Source organism: Perca flavescens, chromosome 21 (genome assembly GCF_004354835.1).
Source record: "Perca flavescens isolate YP-PL-M2 chromosome 21, PFLA_1.0, whole genome shotgun sequence".
Taxonomy (NCBI): Eukaryota; Metazoa; Chordata; class Actinopteri; order Perciformes; family Percidae; genus Perca; species Perca flavescens.
In genome coordinates, this window is record NC_041351.1 from 27351782 (window position 1) to 27377912 (window position 26131).

General features: G+C 42.4%; 1 protein-coding gene across 2 annotated transcripts; it reads right to left on the reverse strand.

Moving 5' to 3' along the window:
- Positions 1-9946: 9946 nt before the first annotated feature.
- Positions 9947-12932, reverse strand: LOC114548520 (uncharacterized). 2 transcript variants are annotated; one of them, XM_028568503.1, is made up of 5 exons: positions 11842-12932; positions 11315-11757; positions 11023-11170; positions 10663-10867; positions 9947-10552 (listed from the first exon to the last, which is right to left on the reverse strand). In XM_028568503.1, exons 2-5 carry the CDS (start codon positions 11461-11463, stop codon positions 10248-10250), a joined length of 807 nt encoding a protein of 268 aa, XP_028424304.1. In that variant the 5' UTR covers positions 11464-11757; positions 11842-12932; the 3' UTR covers positions 9947-10247. The 2 variants fall into 2 exon arrangements, with proteins under 2 accessions (XP_028424304.1, XP_028424305.1); XM_028568504.1 differs by lacking the exon at positions 10663-10867.
- Between the last annotated feature and the right edge of the window lie 13199 nt (positions 12933-26131).

Consider the following 26131-nt stretch of genomic DNA (forward strand, 5'->3'; position numbering starts at 1 on the left):
TGTCCTTATAGTCCTTGTGCATCCTCAAAAACAACATATCCTAAGGCAAAAAGCTTGAGGTTTACCTTTTGATTGAAAAACAACACCTAACAAATGTTAGTAGAATACTTAACACGAGAGCCTAGTGCTACGTTTAAACGTGGCTGGCTATTTTCATAAACGGTCATTTTAACCTCTCCGTTTTAAAAAATAACAACGTGCACAGCAGTCAGTTTTCAGAAAAGTGTTTGTTTACATGTACCCGTGTATATATGCCGTCAAGAGCATGCCAAACCTGTAGGTGGCAGTGTAACAAGAGCTCAAGCCCACGGTAGCCAATCAGAATCCTGAAAATAGCAACAACAGCAACAAATCACTTCTTCTTTTTCTCTCTCGGCTTTCTAAACCTCCATTTGCCTCAGTTTACATGCAAACCTGCAAACGAAGATCTCAAAAATATCCACTCTGTTTTTAGAAAGACTCGTTTTCAAAGGCAAATTCTCCGTTTGCGTGTAAACGAAGGGCACAAACGAAGGGAAATGTCTCCGGTTTTCAAAATAACCATGTAGGTGTAAACAGGGCCTAGGTCAACAAGTCATTAAACATCCCCTGCCAAACAACTCCAAACTCTTTTCAAGACGTGTTGCGTAGCTCCCCTCCTTTCTTCTCACTTTCACACTCTAGGTCCGCCAACTCCCCTCTCTTGTCCTTGCATCTTTTTCTTATTGAGTTGGAGTTTGTGATGAGTTCACACCGCATGAAAAGTGGGATTTTCTTTAGGATTCGTTGAGATACCTCGGTCCGTGTGGATGCTGTTAATAGCACCCTTGGACTTGTTTTGTTTCAATTTCAGAGCCAGCTATTTGCTTAGTTTGCAACCATTAAAATAGTAATTTTGCCTCACTCTGTGCATCCAGCATCCTTTGTTGCTTCCTGCACATTTAAAAGAAAATGAAAAAATTATTGTGTCACTTAAGCCACCTTAGGTTAAAAGAATATTCTGATAGCCAAACAAAAGTAACACTACTAACACCAACAGAGAGATAAAAAAAAATGTTTAAAGCAGAACACAGTGAAAACTGTGATCATCACAAATCACAAAATTCCGCTCAAATTCAGCTGCTGAGGCTGAGAAGCTAACCTGACTCCGCCAGATGGATTGCTTCGCATTTGCTCGGCATATCCATCAGGGAACTTTCCGTTGGAGAACTTTTGGGAAGGGGCGGAAATACTGGTTAGCTGATTGGATGAACCATCTGTTTATCACCTATGTTGGTGATAGACGGGCCAAATCAACCAATCAGATCCACGAAGCGTATGAAAATACAACCACAAGCCCGCCCCTGCTGCTGCAGGCAAAGCATAGCTCGTTAGCTCAGCATGCAAGCAACATGTCGGTAAAGGATATTTGCAGTTTGTGTAACGAGAATTTAGGAATAAAAGGCACCATTTCAGGTTCCCGGACCATATTCCAAGAGAAGCATCCAAGAGAAAAAAAGCATTAGCGAGCGGCTAACAGAATTAGGGCTACCGCTGTCTGAAAATACTGGTTAGCTGATTGGATAAACCATCTGTCTATCACCACCTAACCCACCTCAAAACCAACGCTGATTGGCCCGGTCGTTTGGCTAACGGCTCCAAATTTTCTCTGCCTCAAGATGCCAGACTGATCTGCGAGTGGAAAACTGGAGCTTGCGAGATCAGGACGGTCTCACGAGGCTACTGAGAAGCAGCGAGGGAGTCTGAAGTTGTCGGTCTGCTTCCTTGAAACAACACAGGCATTAGCGTAGCCCAATCCGTGTATCATTCGTTCTTTTCATATTCAATTGAGATTCCAAAATCGGAAAATGAAAAAATGGTTCGTTATGTTGTTATTCGTTTACGAATCTGATACTAAAAAACGAATAACGGGTCATTTTTCGTACTTTCAATTTAATGCAATAAAAATAGGAAATGAAATAACGGGCCACAGACAGATTTTGATATTTAATTTGTCCGATTTGTGTGAACCGGAAGTTATTGTCTCGTTAGCTTGATTCATTTCTTCAGTTTAGAGTTTAACCAAACGTTAGCCTTCAAAACCATCATGGAGAGTTTCATCTTGTTCAGAGGAAGTAAACGGGTGACTGTCAAGAAAAACGACAAGACTACAGAAAGAATCGCCAGGATCTTCCAGGTAACTTATTGTAGTTTCATCTAATAAGTCTTATTTATTCTGTAAAATTCCACTGACGTAACATTAACTGTTAGCTAACGTTACTTTATTTTATAACCAACGCTACTAACGTTGTACTGAACCCCCTTTTCTTTCCACCGCCCACCCAGCGCTGCTGCAGGTTCTGCTGCAAGGGCTTCATCAAATCCAAGAGCTACCCTGACAAAAACATTCCAAAGGTGACCAAATAAAACTTTCACCATCACACCAATGTTAAGAGTATGTTATACGATTACAGTTCAGTCCGAGGCAATGCTCTGCTTGTTATGCTAGCCATAACTACATACAGACTTACATAAGACTTATAACATTTATTCACAAGTGTGACTTTAGCATACCTCTCCGTGAACCATCACCTTATCGTGGTGGAGAGGTTTGTGTGTCTCTGTGAACCTGAGGGCTGTGTTGTCTGGAGCTTTGTGCTCCTGGTAGGGTCTCCCAAGGCAAAGTGGTCTCAGGTGAGGGGCCAGACAAAGAATGGTTCAAAAACCCCAATGAAAAAGCTAAGCAGAGATGGAGTGACCCTGCCCGGAGGAAGCCCGGGGCCCCCGTCTGGAGCCAGGCCCAGACGGTGGGCTCGTCGGCGAGCGCCTGGTGGCCGGGTTTGCCACGGAGCCCGGCCGGGCACAGCCCGAACAAGCTACGTGGCAACTCCCTCCCATCCCATGGGCCCACCACCTGTGGGAGGAACCGTTGGGGTCGGGTGCGATGCCACATGGGTGGCAGTGAAGGTCAGGGGCCTCGACGGACCAGACCCGGGCAGCAGACGCTGGCTCTGGGGACGTGGAACGTCACCTCTCTGTGGGGGAAGGAGCCGGAACTGGTGCGGGAGGTGGAGCGCTACCGGTTAGATCTGGTGGGGCTTACCTCTACGCACAGTCTTGGTTCTGGAACCATACTCCTGGATAGGGGTTGGACTCTTTTCTTCTCCGGAGTTGCCCAGGGTGTGAGGCGCCGGGCGGGTGTGGGGATACTCACAAGTCCCCGGCTGAGCGCCGCTGTGTTGGAGTTTACCCCAGTGGACGAGAGGGTCGCCTCCCTACGCCTGCGGGTTGTGGGGGGGAAAACTCTGACTGTTGTTTGTGCATATGCACCAAACAGGAGTTCGGAGTATTCGGCCTTCTGGAGACCTTGACTGGAGTCCTGCATGGGGCTCCAGTGGGGGACTCCATTGTTCTGCTGGGGGACTTCAACGCACACGTGGGCAATGATGGAGACACCTGGAGAGGCGTGATTGGGAGGAACGGCCTCCCTGATCTAAACCAGAGTGGTTGTTTGTTGTTGGACTTCTGTGCTAGTCATGGATTGTCTATAACGAACACCATGTTCGAACATAGGGATGCTCATAAGTGTACCTGGTACCAGAGCACCCTAGGCCGAAGGTCAATGATCGATTTCATAATCGTTTCATCTGATCTGAGGCCGTATGTTTTGGACACTCGGGTGAAGAGAGGGGCAGAGCTGTCAACCGATCACCATCTGGTGGTGAGTTGGGTCAGAGGGTGGGGGAAGACTCTGGACAGACCTGGTAAGCCCAAACGTGTAGTGCGGGTAAATTGGCCCCTGTCCAACAGACTTTCAACTCACACCTCCGGCGGAGCTTTTCGTGCATCCCTGTGGAGGCTGGGGGCATTGAACCCGAGTGGACAATGTTCAAAGTTTCCATTGCTGAAGCTGCAGCGAGGAGCTGTGGTCTTAGGGTCTTAGGTGCCTCAAGGGGCGGTAACCCACGAACACCGTGGTGGACAACGGTGGTCAGGGAAGCCGTCCGACTGAAGAAGGAGTCTTTCCGGGATATGTTATCCCGGAGGACTCGGAGGCAGTTGCAGGGCACCGAAGGGCCGAAGGGCTGCAGCCTCTGCCGTGAAAGAGGCAAAGCAGCGGGTGTGGGAGAAGTTTGGAGAAGACATGGAGAAGGACTTTCGGTCGGCACCAAAGTGCTTCTGGAAAACTGTTCGCCACCTCAGGAGGGGGGAAGGGGGAACCATCCAAGCTGTGTACAGTAAGGATGGGACACTGTTGACCTCAACTGAGGAGGTAATAGGGCGGTGGAAGGAGCACTTTGCAGAACTCCTGAATCCGACTAATACGCCCTCTATGTTAGAGGCAGAGCTGGAGGATAATGGGGGATTGTCGCCGATTTCCCAGGCGGAAGTCACTGATGTAGTCAAACAACTACACAGTGGCAAAGCCCGGGGATTGATGAGATCCGTCCAGAAATGCTCAAGGCTCTGGGTGTGGAGGGGCTGTCCTGGTTGACACGCCTTTTCAACATTGCGTGGAAGTCTGGGACGGTGCCAAAGGAGTGGCAGACTGGGGTGGTGGTTCCCCTTTTTAAAAGGGGGACCAGAGGTGTGTGCCAATTATAGGGGTATCACACTTCTCAGCCTCCCTGGTAAAGTCTACTCCAAGGTGCTGGAAAGGAGGGTTCGCCAATAGTCGAACCTCGGGTTGAGGAGGAACAATGCGGATTCCGTCCTGGTCGTGGAACAACGGACCAGCTCTTCACTCTCGCAAGGATCCTGGAGGGAGCCTGGGAGTATGCCCAACCGGTCTACATGTGTTTTGTGGATTTGGAGAAGGCGTATGACCGGGTCCCCGGAGATACTGTGGGAGGTGCTGCGGGAGTATGGGGTGAGGGGGTCTCTTCTCAGGGCCATCCAATCTCTGTACAACCAAAGCGAGAGCTGTGTCCGGGTTCTCGGTAGTAAGTCGGACTCTTTTCAGGTGAGGGTTGGCCTCCGCCAGGGCTGCGCTTTGTCACCAATCCTGTTTGTAGTATTTATGGACAGGATATCGAGGCGTAGTCGGGGTGGGGAGGGGTTGCAGTTTGGTGGGCTGGGGATCTCATCGCTGCTCTTTGCAGATGATGTGGTCCTGATGGCATCATCGGCCTGCGACCTTCAGCACTCACTGGATCGGTTCGCAACCGAGTGTGAAGCGGTTGGGATGAGGATCAGCACCTCTAAATCTGAGGCCATGGTTCTCAGCAGGAAACCGATGGAATGCCTTCTCCAGGTAGGGAATGAGTCCTTACCCCAAGTGAAGGAGTTCAAGTATCTTGGGGTTGTGTTCGCGAGTGAGGGACAATGGAGCGGGAGATTGGTCGGAGAATCGGGCGCAGCGGGTGCGGTATTGCATTCAATCTATCGCACCGTTGTGGAAAAAAGAGCTTAGCCAGAAGGCAAAGCTCTCGATCTACCGGTCAGTTTTCGTTCCTACCCTCACCTATGGTCATGAAGGCTGGGTCATGACCGAAAGAACGAGATCCAGGGTACAAGCGGCTGAAATGGGTTTCCTCAGGAGGGTGGCTGGCGTCTCCCTTAGAGATAGGGTGAGAAGCTCACTCATCCGTGAGGAGCTCGGAGTAGAGCCGCTGCTCCTTTGCGTCGAAAGGAGCCAGTTGAGGTGGTTCGGGCATCTGGTAAGGATGCCCCCTGGGCGCCTCCCTAGGGAGGTGTTCCAGGCACGTCCAGCTGGGAGGAGGCCTCGGGGAAGACCCAGGACTAGGTGGAGGGATTATATCTCCAACCTGGCCTGGGAACGCCTCAGGATCCCCCAGTCGGAGCTGGTTAATGTTGCTCGGGAAAGGGAAGTTTGGGGTCCCCTGCTGGAGCTGCTCCCCCCGCGACCCGACACCGGATAAGCGGACGAAGATGGATGGATGGACTTTAGCATATTTGACACTGATAATATATCTGCAGAAGAATGCGCTTTCAATGAAATGGCTACATTATGTTATCAAGTCACTATATTAGCATAATAATGGGGGATTGTCGTCGATTTCCCAGGCGGAAGTCACTGATGTAGTCAAACAACTACACAGTGGCAAAGCCCCGGGGATTGATGAGATCCGTCCAGAAATGCTCGGGGCTCTGGGTGTGGAGGGGCTGTCCTGGTTGACACGCCTTTTCAACATTGCGTGGAGGTCTGGGACGGTGCCAAGGGAGTGGCGGACTGGGGTGGTGGTTCCCCTTTTTGAAAGGGGGGGACCAGAGGGTGTGTGCCAATTATAGGGGTATCACACTTCTCAGCCTCCCTGGTAAAGTCTACTCCAAGGTGCTGGAAAGGAGGGTTCGGCCGATAGTCGAACCTCGGGTTGAGGAGGAACAATGCGGATTCCGTCCTGGTCGTGGAACAACGGACCAGCTCTTCACTCTCGCAAGGATCCAGGCGGGAGCCTGGGAGTATGCCCAACCGGTCTACATGTGTTTTGTAGATTTGGAGAAGGCGTGGCGACCGGGTCCCCCGGGAGATACTGTGGGAGGTGCTGCGGGAGTATGGGGTGAGGGGGTCTCTACCAGAGCCATCCAATCTCTGTATGACCAAAGTGAGAGCTGTGTCCGGGTTCTCGGTAGTAAGTCGGACTCGTTTCAGGTGAGGGTTGGCCTCCGCCAGGGCTGCGCTTTGTCACCAATCCTGTTTGTAATATTTATGGACAGGATATCGAGGCGTAGTCGGGTGGGGAGGGGTTGCAGTTTGGTGGGCTGGGGATCTCATCGCTGCTCTTTGCAGATGATGTGGTCCTGATGGCATCATCGGCCTGCGACCTTCAGCACTCACTGGATCGGTTCGCAACCGAGTGTGAAGCGGTTGGGATGAGGATCAGCACCTCTAAATCTGAGGCCATGGTTCTCAGCAGGAAACCGATGGAATGCCTTCTCCAGGTAGGGAATGAGTCCTTACCCCGAGTGAAGGAGTTCAAGTACCTTGGGGTTGTGTTCGCGAGTGAGGGGACAATGGAGCGGGAGATTGGTCGGAGAATCGGGCGCAGCGGGTGCGGTATTGCATTCAATCTATCGCACCGTTGTGACGAAAAGAGAGCTGAGCCAGAAGGCAAAGCTCTCGATCTACCGGTCAGTTTTCGTTCCTACCCTCACCTATGGTCATGAAGGCTGGGTCATGACCGAAAGAACGAGATCCAGGGTACAAGCGGCCGAAATGGGTTTCCTCAGGAGGGTGGCTGGCGTCTCCCTTAGAGATAGGGTGAGAAGCTCAGTCATCCGTGAGGAGCTCGTAGTAGAGCCGCTGCTCCTTTGCGTCGAAAGGAGCCAGTTGAGGTGGTTCGGGCATCTGGTAAGGATGCCCCCTGGGCTCCTCCCTAGGGAGGTGTTCCAGGCACGTCCAGCTGGGAGGAGGCCTCGGGGAAGACCCAGGACTAGGTGGAGGGATTATATCTCCAACCTGGCCTGGGAACGCCTCGGGATCCCCCAGTCGGAGCTGGTTAATGTTGCTCGGGAAAGGGAAGTTTGGGGTCCCCTGCTGGAGCTGCTCCCCCCGCGACCCGACACCGGATAAGCGGACGAAGATGGATGGATGGATGGATGGATGGATGGATGGATATATTAGCATAATTCACCTGGATGCATTTAATAGGCTGTATTATGAATATGTCTGTATTATACAAATAAGGCCTAAACAATGAGTAAAATAAATGTGTTCTATTATCAATATACAGGAACATCTTCATCGCTGAACTTGTGGATGGCAAGTTGGAGACTAGCACAACACTGACACTGTGCGTTTCTCAGAATTTGAGGCTTCTGTTATGAGAATGCAAAACAAAGTCAATGAAGCCCTTGAACCAGAGGATTCACGCATCCTCACTGATGGCCAGGGAAACAAAATCTTGGACTCGGAAGGAACCAGAGGTATAGCTGAACACTTTGTATTGTTTATATGAAAGAAATATGAAATAGTACATATAAATCCAGCATACTTTTTATGTATGCTTCAAATTAACTTATTTGTAGTAGGAGTTATTGCCCATTTCCTGAGACATGTCATGCCATTTGCACAATTACTGGACTATTTTCTATACAGGATCAGCATTTTGGAAGCAAAATACAAGGAAAGTATTTGCTGTGCAGGAAGAACACTTCTTGCAGTTACAAGCTACTAAAAAGAGGAGACTGAGGTACTTAATTTGGAAAATGCACATTATTTTGGTCGCATATTTGTATGTTCTCGTAAATTCATAGGTGAGGAGTAACTGTAAGATGTTTTGCCAATATAGGCCCCATTACAAATAGTCACAAATTGTCCCAGGGAAAGACTTTATAGAGAATCTCATACACAAATATTTACTTTTGACTGATTTTGGTGTAGATGTTGCAATTCTTTTTCTGTCCAGTTTCTAGTACTGCATGAGATTTAGGATCGATATTATTTATGGACTTTGACTTTGATTAATGTGTTAAAATTCTGAATAATGAATTAGAATCCCAGATTAATGGAAGTAACAGCAGGTAACATTGTGCATAAAACCATTTGGCTATTAAATACTAGGTCTATAATGACCATAGTAGCTATTGACAGGGTTAAAATTGTTGCATTTATTGGATATAATTTGCTTTTTGTATATTGTGCTTGTTTTTCAGCAGACGAGAAGATTCAGGCCTCGATGGCATTTTTGATAGAATTGAAGAGGTGGTCCTGGCAGCCCAGGGACTGCAAGAAGTGTCCACTACAATGAAGGAGCTGATGGAGTTTGCAAATTCCAACCGCAGAACAACACTGTCCCTGACTGAGGCCCAAGCATTAGCTGTTAGAGATGCCTTTGCCTGTATTGTCTGCAAAAGTAATCTTTGTATTTATATTGATATTGTTTTCTATAACAACCTGTATTACCTATAATTCAGAAGTTGTTAAGAAAACACACACTTTGCAATGTCTTATTTAGCAAGGAATGACAATTGATAATTATAAGTATGGAAAAGTATAAGTATGAGTATGGAAAATCCCAGGTCAGGTGTTCCACAACCACAAATGTGGATACATTAAATAAACACATAATACCATAGACACATTTCAGTCTACTTAACACATATATAAGTGCAACTAATTAAGTCTTTCCATGAAGAACATAGACCAAATATAACAATTCAATTCAATCAATACTGTAGTTTGTAAAACAGTTTTCTGATTTAAATTGGCAGGTCCAATAGTTGAGCCCATGGTTTCATCGTGCTGCCAAAGCCTTGTTGGCTGTAGGAGCTACATTGAAGAGTGGCAGAGAAATTCTGCCTTTTGCCCAAAATGTCTGATGATTTTCGTGACATTCAAACACTAAATGGACTCTCTGATGCATTGGCTGCATTGGGAAGCATACTCTGGGAGTAATACTGTACAGAATGCAATCATGCGTAATTGCAGTTTTACTGTTCTTTGTGTTCAATTTCAATTCAGTTGAATAACATGTCAAGTCTACAGTTTAAGCAAACTCTTTTTTTGCTCATATTTGAATACTGTGAAAGCAAAGGAACAATCTCAGATTTGCACTATTTTATGTTGTATATTTTTTTAAATTGGTTGCATTTGGAAACTTTTGAAATTATTGTATTGTACATTAAGTAGGCTATTCACAATAGCGTAGTTTTGTTGCTTGTGTTCTATTTCTCCTTGAATAACATGTTGAGTCTACAGTTAAAGCACTTTCATATGGTCATTTTAGTTTTCATACCCATATTTCAATGATGTGAAAGCTGAGTTGCAATCTCAAATTTGCACTATTTTATGTTTTATGTTTTTCAGAACTTTGAAGTTAGTTTAAATTAAGCATAAAAAGTCTGCCCTTCTGGCAATACTGGTGCAATAGTTTGTCATTGTATGCAAGATTTTATTTCACCTCAAAAAGTTCAATACAACAGAGTTTAAAGCAAAGGTTTATTTGTCAAATTATTCAACTGACAAGTTGTAGGTACAGTGGCAGCTACATCATATTTTTTAATAAATCTGTATGCCTAGGTTTTTTTTTTATTTATTTTTTTTAAGAGCAGAGTTATCAGGGTGCTCTCATCCAACATACAGTTTTAATGTGCAACAATTAAGAGGGTATCAATTGAGGCTCTATGCACACTGATTAGTTTGATGAAGTAAAGAACAAAGCACACTGAGACCGATCCATATTGATTCCAACAGTGTGGAGAATTAAGATTTTATATAAAAACTAGAACTGCATAAAGGGTTGACGAACTTTGAATCAGCACTGTAGCATAACGCAGTCTGTTTTCCTAGCTACTTAACAACACCACAGCATTTTGAGTTACTGTTTTCAGACATATCTTTGGGTGACATTTATGAGGTATAACAAGGCATCTTGGAAAGGTGTATAGTCATTGTTCACTACATGATTAAAAAGAAGAGAGATGTCAGGGTAGTTTTCTGAAAAGTCTTGTTCTGCATGACATCTATCCTCCTCAGATGAAAATGGGTCAGTTCCAAAAACTGACACCCAAGTCAGCGAGGATCCAAACTCTTGCTCATACATGTTTGCCACAACAGAGGCATTGGGCAGCAGCTCTTCAGAGATTTTAGCTGGACAGCCACCTGCTGCGAGTTCATTGGGTATCCCACGTCCTAAAACAAGGAAACAAATAACTAACAAAGCAATGCCATTTAGGCTGTATGTGGTTGGAGTGTGAAAAAATAACTGCTTCAAAGGGTTGTACATATTCAGTTTAGCATACCTGGGATCCTGTGTGCATTCCACGATTGCACCACTCTGCCTAGTCCAATTTGGCTTAATTGACATGTCAGGTTTGAAATGCAGAATTTAGTCATATTGTCCTCCATGTTGAGGATTTCTTGGTCCAGTAGGTGTACCAGGGCCTGTTTCAATGGGTAGTTAACGCGATTGTTCACCTCGGGCCAAATCCTTTCCACTCGAAGATTCTGTTGAACACAAAACACGATTTCAAATGTAATAGATTATAGATTAGTTTGGGAAATTAATTCCCATTTTAAATGCTTTCACTCCTTATTTGTTAGAAAAAAAAAGCATTTGATTATATTAGTTGTACGGTTAGTCCGTATTACAAAAACCTCACCCTTGTTGATGTTGTTTGAAGGTATGGTGGCCTGCTAGGGTTGTGTCTATGTCTTGACAGCATCTCTTTCATGTACAAGCACATGTAAAACTCCCTGCCATGGTCGACCCTGAGTTGGTCCCACATCCCATGGTTAACCACTGCAGATCTAAGATAAAACAATGTGTACATGTGCAAAGGCCTACACTGAACTTAACTGATCCAAATCCAAATTACATTTAATGAAAAGAGAATATACATTGCACAGAAAATATTATGACAAAAACATTAGTTCTAAGTGTATTTACTGTACCTGTAAACTTCCTCATAAATCACAAGGTTGTTTTTCACTGGCATGGTGGCATTGGCAACAATTTTGCTGCTGTAGTCAACTGCCACGACGTGTGTCACTCCAAACCTCACAAGCTTCTCGTTTTGGTCCATGTGAATTTTATTGCCCATATATTCAGCATGATACAGGATGGGATTTAGATTACGAGCACCCTGAAGACATGTTTTATATTTTGAGCCCAGAATATTCACGAACCATTTCTACATCAAAGAAATTCTTATATGCATGCAACATCATGTATTGTAGGCCTACTTCATTCTTAGCATATGACTTGCCTGACATCGGAATTCGTGGTATGGCTGATTAATCTCTCTGAGGATTTTCCCAACTCGACATTCTCCTGCATGCACTCCCATTGAAGACAGATATCCAGTCATGAACTTGCGGCCATAAGATGGGCCCGTCTGTTAAGAAAAATACAGTTATTCGCTACAACATTTGAAAGACGGGCAGGATATAAAATGTGAAAACCTAAATAAAAAACTTACTTCATATATTGATCCAACCACAGCCCTCTCCATTTCTGTGTCCAATACATGTCTTTTTCGCTTAAGGTTGTGCTGAACACAGAATCTTCTCACACTCATTTCAGAACATCGCTGGATACCCATCTGCTGCAGCGTTGTGGAAATCTCTACATGTGTCTTGCCAGTTTCAAATAAATCTTTAATTAAATCAGCATATGGTTCCAGTGCGGCCATGATGTCAATACGAAATTACTTAAGAAATACTGAGTCATTAACTTAGAATCACTGCATGATTGAGGTTTTCCAGGCTTCTTCTAACTGTTTTCCAAATTGCGGGAAACTTCCATAGACAGTATATATAAAAAAACTTGGAAACTTCCAAGTGCAACACACAAAGAAGACCGTAACTTCCGGTTCACACAAATCAAACAAATTAAATATCAAAATCAAAATCTGTCTGTGGCCAGGTATTTCATTTCCCATTTTTGATCTGAGCATTAAATCGAAAGTACAAAAACGAATAACAAACCATTTTTTCATTTTCCGATTTTGGAATCTCAATTGAATATGAAAAGAACGAATGATACACGGATTTAGCCCCACTAGCCGCCGCGGTGTACCGCTTATGTTTTTGCGAGCTTATGTTGGATTCTAGGGCTTTCACTCCCATGGTCCCTAATATGAACGTCTTACGGCATAAATTACACCTTGCCTCATTGTCTCTTGCCAACGCCAACAACCCCCGAAACCTGTCCTTCTCCAACCATTTTTCGTTAAACTTGCATCATCCCATGCTGAGTGTAGCACCCACGGCTAAGGTGAAGGGTGAAACTTGTGCATCACCATCACTAGCTAGCTAACGTAGTGTAAAACTCCTGAAAATGCCGCTAAGGCCTCATCTCTAATAGGCTACAAACGGCTATGGTGAGGTAACCAAAGACGCATTAGGGGATTTACGGTAGGCTATCGTGTGTGACGATAGGTGACAATTTACCCCATCTTAAAAACACCATGAGCAAATTTAATACCTGCAGCAAATTTAAGACAATTTAATTTGAGACATTTTAAGACTTTTTAAGGACCCGCGGGAACCCTGCCTGTGTAGGCCTAAGTGTTTTGTTTTATTCCTTTTGTTGACTACTTTGCAATTTTAAATTTTTTAACTTCTCAAATTGTATTTGTCTTTATAATTAAAATGTTTAATATATATTGTTAGTAAAGAAAGTAAAGGCTGTTTTACAGCTGGTGCGTCACGATTTTGAGTTAGTACTTTTTTCAGTGCCGCGTGACAGAGAGGAAACAGGAAGCATGAACAAGCTCACGGGTAACTGGATGCCAGGACTCTCAGTGACTGCAAGTCTCTCTTCTAAACTTACCGGGTTAAGAGGAGTTCTTTTATGGTGAATGAAAGGCTTGATCCGACAAAGTAGGTAATTGAAGCATTGACGTCAATGCTGCTGCCAGTTCTGCCGTTGTTTACCTTTTTCTTCTTCTTCTAGTCCGTAGAAAGAGCAACGTCGGTAACCTTTGCTCATTAGCGCCACCTCTGTTCAGGAGAAGACTGCAACTAATGTCGCGACCACCACGCGGGAGTATAAACAGTTACGGTGCTCCCATGACATCACACCGGCGCTCGACAGGTCGGCTGTGGCGAGTATACCCCACGTTAATTAATTTGTCCATCTCATTTGTCCATCCCTGTTTGTTTGTGCGTGTGTGTTGAGTTCTGTTAAATTTAAGTGATATTTGTCTTCAGGAATTTTTGTTTATCTTGCCTGACTTTTTTTTCTTTACAAAGGAGGAGAACCTCTGTAAACGGTGGACCCCTCAAAGGAGAAAAACTTGGTTAGGGCCTGTAAAAGTCCTTGGGTCGGCCCTGACTGCTCCTGAATTCATTTAATTTATTTTAATAGTAAGTCAACTATTTCACATGCATCTGTATTCCAATATCATTTTGCTGACACTTCAGGACTTTTGCAGTCATTGATTAAGAGTAATGCATTGTCTCCTTTCAATCTGTCATAAGTCTGAATCTATGGCAAACTCCGCCACTACCAATGAAAACCACTGCAGAGAAATAATTGGAGAAATTTATACAATAAGATGCTGCAGAAATAATCAGATTAATGCTGTCTTTTTGTGATTCCCAGTCTTTCAGATGAAACCTAATTACAACTGAAACTATTATATTAATTTGTCTTTAAATGTCTTGTTGTGTCTGACCAACAGTCGGTTAACACTTTTTGATGTTCATTTTATTTATATTTTGATTGTCAAACATTTCGGTTTTTATTGGTGGTCATTTGTCATTGTCTTTACTTATAGTCCTGTCAATGTGCAAGTGTCTTGCTTTTACTTTTTAAATATATTGACTTTATTCTTTATTTTTTTAACTTCTAATGTTCTAGTTATATATTTCTATTAAATATATTATAATACCAAAATCCCAAAATGAGGACCCAAGGGTGCCTTTAATTTACAGAGGGATCAGTCTAATAAGCACAGTTTATAAGCTGTATCTTACAATACTTAATGAGAGTCCTATGTTATATCTAGAGAATGAAGGGCTCCTCGTGGAATCTCATATTTTTGTACTGTCTACAATTGTACCTAATAGAATTAGTCAAAATAAGCCAACATACAGTATTTATGCGTCATTTGCTTTAGAAACCTTTTGATATGATCAATAGGAATCTGTTACCTTATACACTTGAAGTATGGGGTGCATGTAAAATTTTACTGGGCTCTGAAGTCTATCACAAGCCCATAGCGTGTGTTAGATTGAATAAGCACCATACAACTTGGTTTCCAACAGGGTGATGCTTGTCCCCCACATTGTTTGCAATTTACATAAACAATTTGGCAAAGGAAATTAAAACTTTAAACTGTAGGATAACGTGTTCTTTTGCACGCGGATGACATAATTTTACTGTCACGGTGTAAATGTAACATGCAGCAGATGCTCTCCTATATTGATGAGTGGTGTAATAAATATAGATTGGTTATTAATAGAAAGAAAAATATAAAAAAAAGTAGTGCTGTCAGTTAAACGCGTTAACGGCATACATTTTTTTTGTTGTTGCGAGATTAACGTTCTTTTTTTGCCTAGCAAACTTTGTAGTTTTTTTCACATGCTGTTGCAACAACTAGTAACGTTAGAAAAACTACAACACCACACCAGATCTAGCTAGACCGGAAACAAAACAGGCACGCTGCACACACTTGAGTTTGGGCTTGCGAGCCGGCCAAAGAGCAGTAGGCTAACGTTACGTTTTGAGTGGATGGCGAGCGTAAGACGACCTTTTAAAAACTAGCCAAATGGTTCCATTGATAAGACCAAAGTGATCTGTGTGTTTTGTCGTTGAACTGAGCTATCACCGCAGCACGTCCAGTCTGAAATACCACTTGATGGCCGAGCACACTGCTGATGGGAATTCTCCGCCCCCTCATCAAAGCCAGGTGAAAAAAGCACAAAACAAGCCGATCCTTTTCCATGTTAAGAGCATTAAAATGAGAGAGAATAATGGGACAAAAAGAAATCAAGGCACATTTACAATAGATAAAAATGTGCGATTAATTGTGAGTTAACTATGACATTAATGCGATTAAATATTTTAATCGTTTGACAGCACTAAAATAAAGTAAGAGTTGTTCATTTAATTGTCCATTTGTGTGTGTAGCTTTTAGGGGCCACAACACAAAAATCTTGTTGAGTGCCACCGAAATCGGCCCTGACTGCTCCTGATTTCATTAAATTGCTTTTAATGCTAAGTCAACTGTTTCAAATGCATCTGTATTCCAATATCTTTTTGCTGACACTTCAAATCAACCAGCACGTTTGCAGTCATTGAAGAAGGAAGTCATGACTTTTGACTGTTTCATCAAATTCCATTTTTCATCACAATATTGTTTTTCAAAATTCATTATTTTCATACCATAGACCTTTCTTTTTGTTAATGTCATGTAGTTTTTATAAATATATAATTACACACAAAAGAAAAAACTAAAATCACAATACAAAAAGGAAAAAAAGTGAATTTTATTTATATATATATTTTTTTATTTTTTTAAAGATAAGGAGATTCTGGGCACAGGCTTGAGTAAAAACATCTTGTTTGAAAAAATATAGATTCCTTAATTTCCCTTAGATGACAGTAGCATGGAAATCCTTTTATTCCATTAACCGTCTGTGACCTGGCCTATCGTATATGATAAAAAACGGCACCTCTGGTTCATAACTTAATAACTTTATAATAATAACTAATAGAAACTACCCCAGCCCTGCCCCCCTCCCTACCTGGTTCCTGCACCACCCCACTCACTGTGAGGGAGCACGGTGTCGGACGGGTGCTCCTGGCAGCGTACCCCAGGAAGGCTGCCGGCCTAGACGGAGTACCTGGCAAGGTGCTCAGGGCGTGCACCCACCAGCTCGCCCTAATCTTCACCAGGATCTTCAACCGCTCCCTGGCCCAGGCACAATCATCCCAATGCCGAAGAAGTCTCCCACCAGCAGCCTAAATGATTATCGTCCTGTGGCCCTCACCCTGGTAATCATGAAGTGCTTCGAGAGACTGGTTCTTCAACATATCAAGGACTATCTCCCCCCGGACCTCGAACCCTATCAGTTCGCATATCATGCGAACAGTTCCACAGAGGATGCCATCGCCGTAGCTCTCCTCTCTGCGCTGAGCCACCTGGAGCAACAGCAGAGCTACGTCCGGATACTCTTTGTGGATTACAGCTCAGCTTTCAATACAATAATCACAAACATTCTCATCACCAAACTGGTCACTCTCGGCCTCCCCCCTCTCACATGTGCCTGGATACAGGAATTTCTCACCAATCGGCCCCAGACGGTGAGACTGGGCCCCCACCCGCACGCTGAGCACGGGCTCCCCACAGGGCTGTGTGCTGAGCCCCCTCCTCTACTGTATGGCAAGCACTTTTAACATTTAAAAGCTAAGTTTGACTATCCGGAATTAACATTGTAGATATCAACAACGTATTTCTGACTAGTCGTAATTACATTTTGGATAGTTGGAATTGTCATTCAAGATATCTGTAACATAATTGTGACTAGTCAAAATGACAGAGAGATTGCAATGACGTCATTGAAAACGACATTCAACTCGTCACACATTTTAAATGACAATTGCGGATATCCTGCAGAATGAAAGTTAGAGATCTCAAATGTCATTATGACTAGTGCAAATTATTGTACATGATGTTGCTCTATTTTAGATATCCATAAATACGTAATTTCCCCTCCCCGCCATGATTAAAGAAGAAGTGGGTTTATTTCCTTATTTCTATGAATGGAAGAAGAAAGTTGAAATTGAACGAGCCCTCACACAGGGGATTTGTGGAGAGAGAGAACGTCGTTCTATAGAAAACTGTGAAAGAAATCTCGGAAGAATTGAGCATTTGCTATCACCAGACACAAACAATGAACTGAAAAGCAGTTTGGCTCTAAAAGACGAAAATTTCCATGCTGGGGAAGACCGACGTTTCTCTGTCAGGCGCATTAGTTCAGGTGAGTTGTGTGGTGTTTATCTATGCATTAACATTAAAGGGGAAATCTGGCCATTTTTAACATAACCGGGAGCTGTAGGAAGCAAAAACCGACAAAAAGTGATCTGACCTAGCTGGCTAGCAACGTTAAACTTTTTGGGCTTTTAACACACTCAGAATTTTTCAAGAGCTCATTACAAGAGCTCCGGAACGTAAGTTGGGTCCTTACGAGACTCAAATAGTTTAGGAAAACAGTATAACCTTTGTGTTTTGTAGGCAGTCAGCTAGCTTTGGTTACTTCCAAAACGACAAGGTAGACAGAGCTAGCAGACTGCCTGTAAAAACTCAAACCATAAAATGATCTTTTACCTAACTGGAAGGCTAGTAACTAAGAAATAAAAAGCCTGTCCCAGTTGCATCGTGTTAAAACAAAATGTATATCCTTACACAAATGAATTATGTTTAGCAATAATTCTTTATATTTACTTTTTCACAGCAGACATTTTGACTTGTTGGCAGTTTGTTAAATGGTCACGATATTTTTAATTATGGATTTGTGTTCGAGGGGATGTTTTTTTTGTGGTGGCCAGCCCGAAATGGTCTATATGGAAATTAACGGGGAAAGCAAATGTCACACCCCGGGACACGGCCGCAAGGGAGGGCGCGGGACGCGCGACAATAACAGGATGGCGGAGGTTGGGTTTAGGTAAAAACAACGGGGAAAGGACACCTCACACGCTGGGAAACAGCTGCGGGGGAGGACGGCTGCAGGGAACACGCGACAATAACGGGACGGTTAACGGGGAAACAAAACGTCACACATGGGACGCGTTCACCGGCCTCCGGGGTGAAAGTCCTGAATTGTTTGACCCATCCACCACCCCAACCAACCTCCTTACGCGGATTTTCGGCATTTCATACTACTCTCTACCGTAGTCGTGCTGTGACCGCAACTTATGCTTCCCATTTAAATACATTAGTTTACATTTTCGTGCTGGCCACCACGAAAAAAACGACAAAAACGTCCCTGTGAACACAAATCAATAGATTAAATAATGTGACCATTTCACGGACTGCCCTGAGACTGGATTGTCTCCTAAGTGGAATGCAGCCATCAATAATGGTTTTGAATACATCTGTGCCGTGAAAAAGGTCTATTGATTTACTGTAGGCTATGCATCCATGTGCTTATTTATGCAATCATTAAATGTATTTGTGACCACTGTTATGTCCACTGGTCATTTTCTGTCATGTTCATTATTGTGTTTTGTTTATTTGTTTGCACTTCCTTTTTTATTATAATATAATCATCTACTCTCATTTCAGATCTCTTGCCCTTCCTCCTTGTCTGCTTTCCCGCCTGCATGATTACCGTCCAAGCCCCTAACGTGTTTCACCTGTTTGTTTTCAGCCTCCCCAAGCCCCATGCTTAAATACTCACCAGTATCACTTAGCGTACTACTTATTGTAGTTGTACGTAAGTCACTCTCTCCAGCGGTATTTTGTTTCCCAGTGTTTATCCGACTATTGCTTTGTTCCTGACAACGATTTTTGCCTGCCACTTTTTGTACCTTCGCCTGCATTGTTCTTTGAACAATAAAATTCTTACCTGTGATTTCTTGTTTTGAGTTGTGCATTTGAGTCCGCCATTGTACCGTGATATTTCCAGTGTAGCCTACTTGTTATGGTTTCAGTGTTTTGCTTTGCATTTTGTCCCATTTCTGTTGCCTGTTTGTTCATTTGTGTTGCCTTATTGATTTCTGTATATTCTGTATATTTCTGTTCCCTATTGTGTTGATGTATTCTGTTCTGTGTATTGTGTGTTTCGGTTAATTCCTGTGTTCTCTGTTCTCCCTTGTGTGGTCTAGTGTTGTGTCAAGTTTCTGTGCTTAGTTGAATCATGTTTTCTGTCTTTCCTGCTTCCTATTTTATTAGTCTGTTTTCTGTCATGTCTAGTTTTACTTTCGGTGTTTTCCCGCCTTTGTTGATTGTCCTGCCCCACCCTGATGTTTTTCACCTGCTGTCTCACCTGTTCCTGATTTGCTCGTTCCCTAGTCTATTTAGCCCCTGTGTTTTCTCTTGTCAATTCGTTTTGTATCCGTGCCCTTGCGTTGCTTCCCTGTGCCTTGTGTTAGTGTCAGTTTGTTATCCCATGTGTTTTCCAGTCTCTGTACTGCCGCCTTTTGTTGATATTAAACTCCTGAGTTGCATCCATCTCCTGCCTGCCTCTCTCTGTGTTTGGGTCCACATTCCCTGCTCCCACGTCACACTACTGGCCTATTCATTAACAATATGCGATTTCAATGCATGTATAAGAATTGGTATGTTGATATATACTATAAACAGTGATGCCACGTAACGCGTTACTAGTACTAGTTACTAGTAACGCGTTACTCTAATCTGACCGCTTTTTTCAGTAACGATTAATCTAACACGTTACTATTTCCAAACCAGTAATCAGATTAAAGTTACTTATCCAAGTCACTGTGCGTTACTATTTTTGTCATTTTCCTTTAGTAAAAATATATAGGCTATTTTTGCTTTCTTCTTGCGTCTCGGGGTGTGAAGTCACATATGCGACAAGTCACGTTTTCAGCATGTGGACAGAGAGAGATGCGCGTTTTCTAGCTGGAAATACAGTCACTATTTAGAGTTTGTGTCAGTTAAAGACAGCAGTATTAAGGTTCGTTGTACACTCTGTGCTGGTGGCGACAAAGTGCTATCTAGCTACAAACACTACGTCAAATTTGAAGAAACATTTGGAGTCGCAGCGCTGCAGTCAAACTTACAGAGCAAGTCCCAGCAGGTGGAGCAAAACAGAGAGGAGGTCCTCCACCACCCAAACAACAAAAGCTGGACTTCGGTGTAAAACCAGTAAGTGGGGGAGAGTTGAAGAAGTTGGGCGGACAGTAGGCCTATGTTGTAGAGGAAATGCTCTCCTTAAACACTGTTGACTCGCTCTCTTTCGTGCCATAATAAACCAGATCCTACTACTGGCAACACTGAGCTGCCTCACCATAAACCGGTTGTCATTTTTAGGTTGAGGCTGTAGGGGGGTTGTCGGCAGCTGCTGCATGTAACTAATAATCTAACTTCGTTACTTTTAAAATCAAGTAATCTGTAAAGTAACTAAACTACTTGGAAAATCAAGTAATCTGTAAAGTAACTAAGTTACTTTTTCAAAGTAACTGTGGCAACACTGACTATAAATGACTAAAACTAAACTGTCAAATGCTGCTTAAACACTTAAACTTAGTTGTAGGGAGAAGAGGCCGACCAGCCATTGATGTTACCAGAGAACACATTGAATTTATGCTGAAGCAAGGCCATACAATTGCAAAAACTGCTGAAATACTGGGATGCTCCTCATCATTTCTGTACAAGAAGTCAAAGTTGATGGGTATACCTGTTAGAAGTATGCTGTCTGCAATAGATGATGTTGAACTAGAACAACATGTGAGTCAACTTCAGAGCCAATATCCTAATTCTGGAAATTAGGTAATTGGTGGTCTTTAGGCTGTACACATTTGTGTGCCATTGTTTTGTGAATATCATGTCAATTTAGATCTTTTCAAAAATCTGTTTCAGATGATAAGAGTCCTGTTGCGTGCACAGAGAGTGCTTGTTACATGGTCCAGGGTGCGTGAGATGTTGACACAGGTAAATCCTACTGCTACTGCAAGGAGATGGAGACGGACAGTTGTTTATCAGGTACCTTACCCCAATAGTTTGTGGCACATTGATGGGAACATGCGTCTCATAAGATTATTATTACCAGATTTGTCATACTTTTTTATATTTTGAAAAGAACTTGAAAGTGAAAAACTGGAGTTTACGGCTATACTGTTTCCAGACTACGGTCAATAGTATTATCATTTTCAAGAAATATTTGGTTTTCAACCTTTCTAGATGAGGCTTTGTGATTCATGGTGCAATTGATGGATGCTCCCGTCTAATTACTTACCTCAACTGCAGCACAGACAATCGAGCCACAACAGTACTTTTTCAGTTTTTAAAAGCAACATGCCTCTATGCCCTACCGTCAAGAGTCCGATCTGACCATGGTGGTGAAAACATCCTTGTGGCTTTATTCATGCATCTAGTTCAAGGGCTTGAACACAGAGGTTTCATAACCCGACAATCAGTTCACAATCAGAGAATTGAACGCCGTTGGCATGATGTATTTTTGCATGTGTTGCAGCACTTTTACCTTATGTTTTACTCCTTAGAGGATTCAGAGGTTCTAAACCAAGATGATGATGTCCACAGACTTTCACTGCATATTGTTTATCTTCCTGAGATTCAAAAAAGACTGGAGCAGTTTAGACAGGCCTGGAACAGAAAGTAATTGCACACCAACTCAACTCTGGACAGAGGGCATGCTCAAAAACATTACAACAGACCGCACAGCTGTCAACAATGTGTTTGGGGAAAATCCCTACAGTGACCAAAACATTGATGCCATCCCAGCGCAGTATGGAATTCAAACACTGCCTACATTTGATGAGGAAGAGATCCCAGCTGTTAATGTAGAGCCAACTCAACTCATCCTCACTCAGCAACAACATACATTTGTACACAATGCAATCCAACACATTTCTGATCGAAAGATGAAATATCAGGCTTACTTTACTGCAATTGTCAGTATTTTGCAAACTCAGGTATAGTCCAATTCCAAGCCCAGATACAAAAGTTTATTGGCTGAATATATTATCCAGGACAGAAAGACATTTTGAGTTTCAACAGCTTTAACCCTCTGAGATCTGAGGGCATTTCTACATATCTTCTTCAATTTTCCTTTTAAGGGTATTTGCATATAACTGATACCCATGTGTTTCATATCAAAATGTTCAGAACAAACTCAGCTTTCTGTGGAGTGATGCTCAAAATTGTTCCAGATCAACGTGTAAGGAGTTAATTTGGACTTCTATGCCGGTTCTATTGGAGACGATTGAACTGTTTAGTTCCTTCTCGAGATATAGGATAAACTGGGGGAAAAGCGAGCTGATGCCTGTGCGTTGCGGAGACCCAGCTGTGCTTGAACAGGTTCCATTCCAACTGGCTTTGGACAAATTCACATACTTGGGGTTAGAAATCACAAAGAAATATAACTCCCTATTTGAAGCTAATTTTATGGCTATATTGAACAGGTTTAGGAATAAACTGGAGTTTTGGAAAACACTCCCAATATCCTTGATAGGCAGAATAAACGCAGTTAAGATGGTCTGTTAATTATAATCCAATTATTCATAGCACCATTCACATCTGGAAGCAAATAGCAAAACATTTCAAGCTAAGAGCTCTATCCTTTACACTCGCTGTATCAGCAAATCCATCATTTATTTTCATATGGACTGTCAAAGAAAGATTTCTTTATGTACCTACAGATCAGACATTTTGTGAAAACTCATCTGGACAATTTTGAGACTGCAACACCTAATACGTTGGACCAATGTCTCAGAGACTGTATAGTATAAATTTCATTTATATATGATGTGTTACAAGAACATGAGCAAGTGAATATGGAGGGTACAAAAAAGGTGGTGCAGCTAATGGAGCTAATGCCTGGTGTGCTAGATTTGTGGATGACAGTCCAGACATTGGCAGTAGCTAACAGGCCTGTTGGTGTTTTATTGTCTTATTTTATTTATTTTTATATTGTTGACTGACAATATTTTTATTGTTCCTTTCTACTCCCATTGTGTTATGATTCGTAGAAAAAGTGGAAAAGTGTCAAATTAGTATGAATGAGATTAAAATGTTGAATAAAACTCTTAATGTATGACAAATGTGAAACATCTTAAGGTTTAAATGGAATATGAATCAATAGACAAGGTTTGAAAATGCATGAAAAAGAAATGAATTCAATGTGAATACTTGGAAAAGTGGAGAAGGATATATTTAGAATGGGATTGAAAAGATGAATACAAAAAAGATGAATAAATAATTTATGAAAAAATATGGATTGTTTAATTGCTTGAATGGGGATTTTAGATTAACAGTTAAGAAGGAGAGAGATTTAACTGCCAAAAATACCTTAACATCAATCCACTAATCAGAACAGAGACTGAGTCATGATGGGGACAGATTACTATGGTAAGCTGTTGAGGTTGACGACCAGAGGAGTATGACAGAATGTGATATAATGAACATAAACTGTCTTTCTATAAACAAACGGCAGTAAAAGTTTCATTCTTCACAATGATATTTTTGTTTGCCTAGTCTGTAAGTGCATGAGATTCTAAAATTACCATCTGAACCAGTGACTTGCTCAACACAGCATTCTATCAAATAACTTCTAAACACAAATATAGCTCAAGTGAAAACTGAATTTCCATTAATAAGTTTTACACACAGTGACATCATGCAAGTCCAAAGATTGGAGCTTGCAAAATTCCCTCCATCATGTATTGTTTGAAGGCTTCATAGGAAGAGTGCAGCGGCAGGCATAGTACAAGAGCATTTGCTTCTGGGAAGATTCTGTTGCCCTCATGAAGAAACTGAATTTGTGGACAGTGTGGAAATCTCAGTGGATGCACTGTTGAGGGTCCAGATGTGAACTCTAATACCTTCTCTAGGGTGACTGGACTGTATTCTCCTTCTGTAACACAAGAAAGTGGTGAGAAACAGTAATTCAGGCCCCTTAAACACATTAATATATTGATTTTATTTTTAGGCCATATCGTCCAGCCCTAGTCATTTGTATGTGTTACTTTGGAGCAATTTGGAAGTTGCATACTGAAAGAGGACTTTTGTGGTGAATATCAACCACAAAAGCCTCAGTCAAGTACTTTTTTGGTAAAATATTACAACACAATATGAACAAGTTTAGGGAGCTACCCAGGTTCACACAACCAGACTTCACAATGTCACTTCAACTATGGCATGATCAACATTTATTTTCCTGCCAACCAGGACAACAAAATGACCACTAATAATTGTACTTATGAAGTCTGTTTTTATGCATTTTATTAATATGCCAAATATGTACCATATTTTATAAGTTTTAACCACCTGATTAAATGTAACAGGATATAGAAAATGAAAAATCTACATACACAAAAAGTATTAAGTCAAGTTAATGAAAAAAACACACTCCTCCAAGGTGATGTGTTGATACAGGGGACTGATTTTGTCTCATCTTGTTCATGGAGAATAATGATTGGTTCCTGGGCAGATGAAGGAGGGAGTGATTGTTCATCATGAAGAGTCAGGATTTCTTGTGGTTGTGAGAACAGAGTGAGCGGTGGCTGGGTGGAGGGCTCAAACTGCAGTGAGCAGGTGGAGGGCTCAGACAGCGGTGGCTGGAGGGAGGGCACAGAGAGACTTGGCTGGGAGTAGGTCTCACACAGCGGTGGCTGGAGAGAGGGCACAGAGAGACTTGGCTGGGAGGAGGTCTCACACAGCGATGACTGACCATGAGATGTATGGTGTAGGGCATAAGCTCCATCATTTTGTTGATCTGAGAGAATTTTCTGAAGACAAACATGCACAATACATGAGCTTGCACCAACCAAAACACATTCGTTTTCATTAAATAAAATAAAATGCAGCACACATTTACCTGTACATCCTGATTTGAAAACCACAGTACATATAGAGTTGAGGATGCTTTTATGCCATGATCCATTATTGACCCGGAGGAACTGCTCTCAATTGATCTTGATAATGTGGCTTCTTGCACCACAAAGATTTCACTGGCCATATCATCTAGTCCCACAAAGTCAACACCAGTCAAGTTTTACAACCCACTGAACCACGGTGTCTTTCCCCTGACTCAGATCGGTTAAATCAAAGGTAAACAAAAGAGGGGCTATACTTAACAACCTCTGCAGCGACAGAACAAAATAGGAAAATTAGATGTTGACTATTAAATATTAGATCTCTATCTTCTAAAGCAGTACTGGTAAACAATTTGATATCAGATACTGAAATTGATCTATTCTGCCTTACTGAAACCTGGCTGAGCCATGAAGACTATGTTAGTCTAAATGAAGCCACTCCTCCCAGTCATATTAATACTCAAATTCCTAGAGGCTCAGGCCGAGGAGGGGGAGTTTCAGCCATCTTTGATTCAAGCCTGTTGATTAATCCTAAACTAAATTATAAGTCGTTTGAAAGTCTTGTTCTTAATCTTCAACATCCAACATGGAAAACATTACAGCCAATTATATTTGTTGTTATCTACCGAGCTCCAGGTCCGTATTCGGAATTTGTATCGGAATTTTTATCATGTGTAGTACTAAAATCAGACAAAGTCCTTATTGTAGGTGATTTTAATATCCATGTGGACGTTGACAATGATAGCCTTAGTACTGCTTTCAACTCATTACTGGATTCAATCGGTTTCAGTCAGAGTGTGCATAAGGCGACGCACTGTTTTAACCACACCCTCGACCTTGTGCTGGCATCTGGTATTGAAATTGAGGATTTAATATTTCCACAGAATCCGCTATTATCACACCATTTTTTAATTACTTTCGAATTCTTACTACCTGACTCTACTAAATTAGACAAAAGCTTCTACACTAGATGCCTGTCTGACAGTACTACAGCTAAATTTAAGGAAGACATTCCAACAGCATTTAACTCAATGTTGTGCCTTAATATAACAGAGGACCTTTATGTTAACTTTAGTCCCTCCCAAATTTATATATTCGTAGACTGTGCTACGACCTGCCTACGGACGACTTTAGACTCTGTTGCTCCCCTCAAAAAGAAGATGAGGAAAAGGAAACTAGCGCCTTGGTATAAGTTCCAAACTCGCAAATTGAAACAAACCTTGAAAGTAAATGGCGTT

Excerpts from the sequence above, each read along its gene's own strand:
- LOC114548520 (XM_028568503.1), bottom strand. The coding sequence starts at position 11,463 with ATGGGCAATAAAATTCACATGGACCAAAACGAGAAGCTTGTGAGGTTT. Across the intron at positions 11,171-11,314 it reads ATTTATGAGGAAGTTTACAG|ATCTGCAGTGGTTAACCATG; the intron begins GTACAGTAAATA and ends GTTTTATCTTAG. Across the intron at positions 10,553-10,662 it reads GAATGCACACAGGATCCCAG|GACGTGGGATACCCAATGAA; the intron begins GTATGCTAAACT and ends TCCTTGTTTTAG.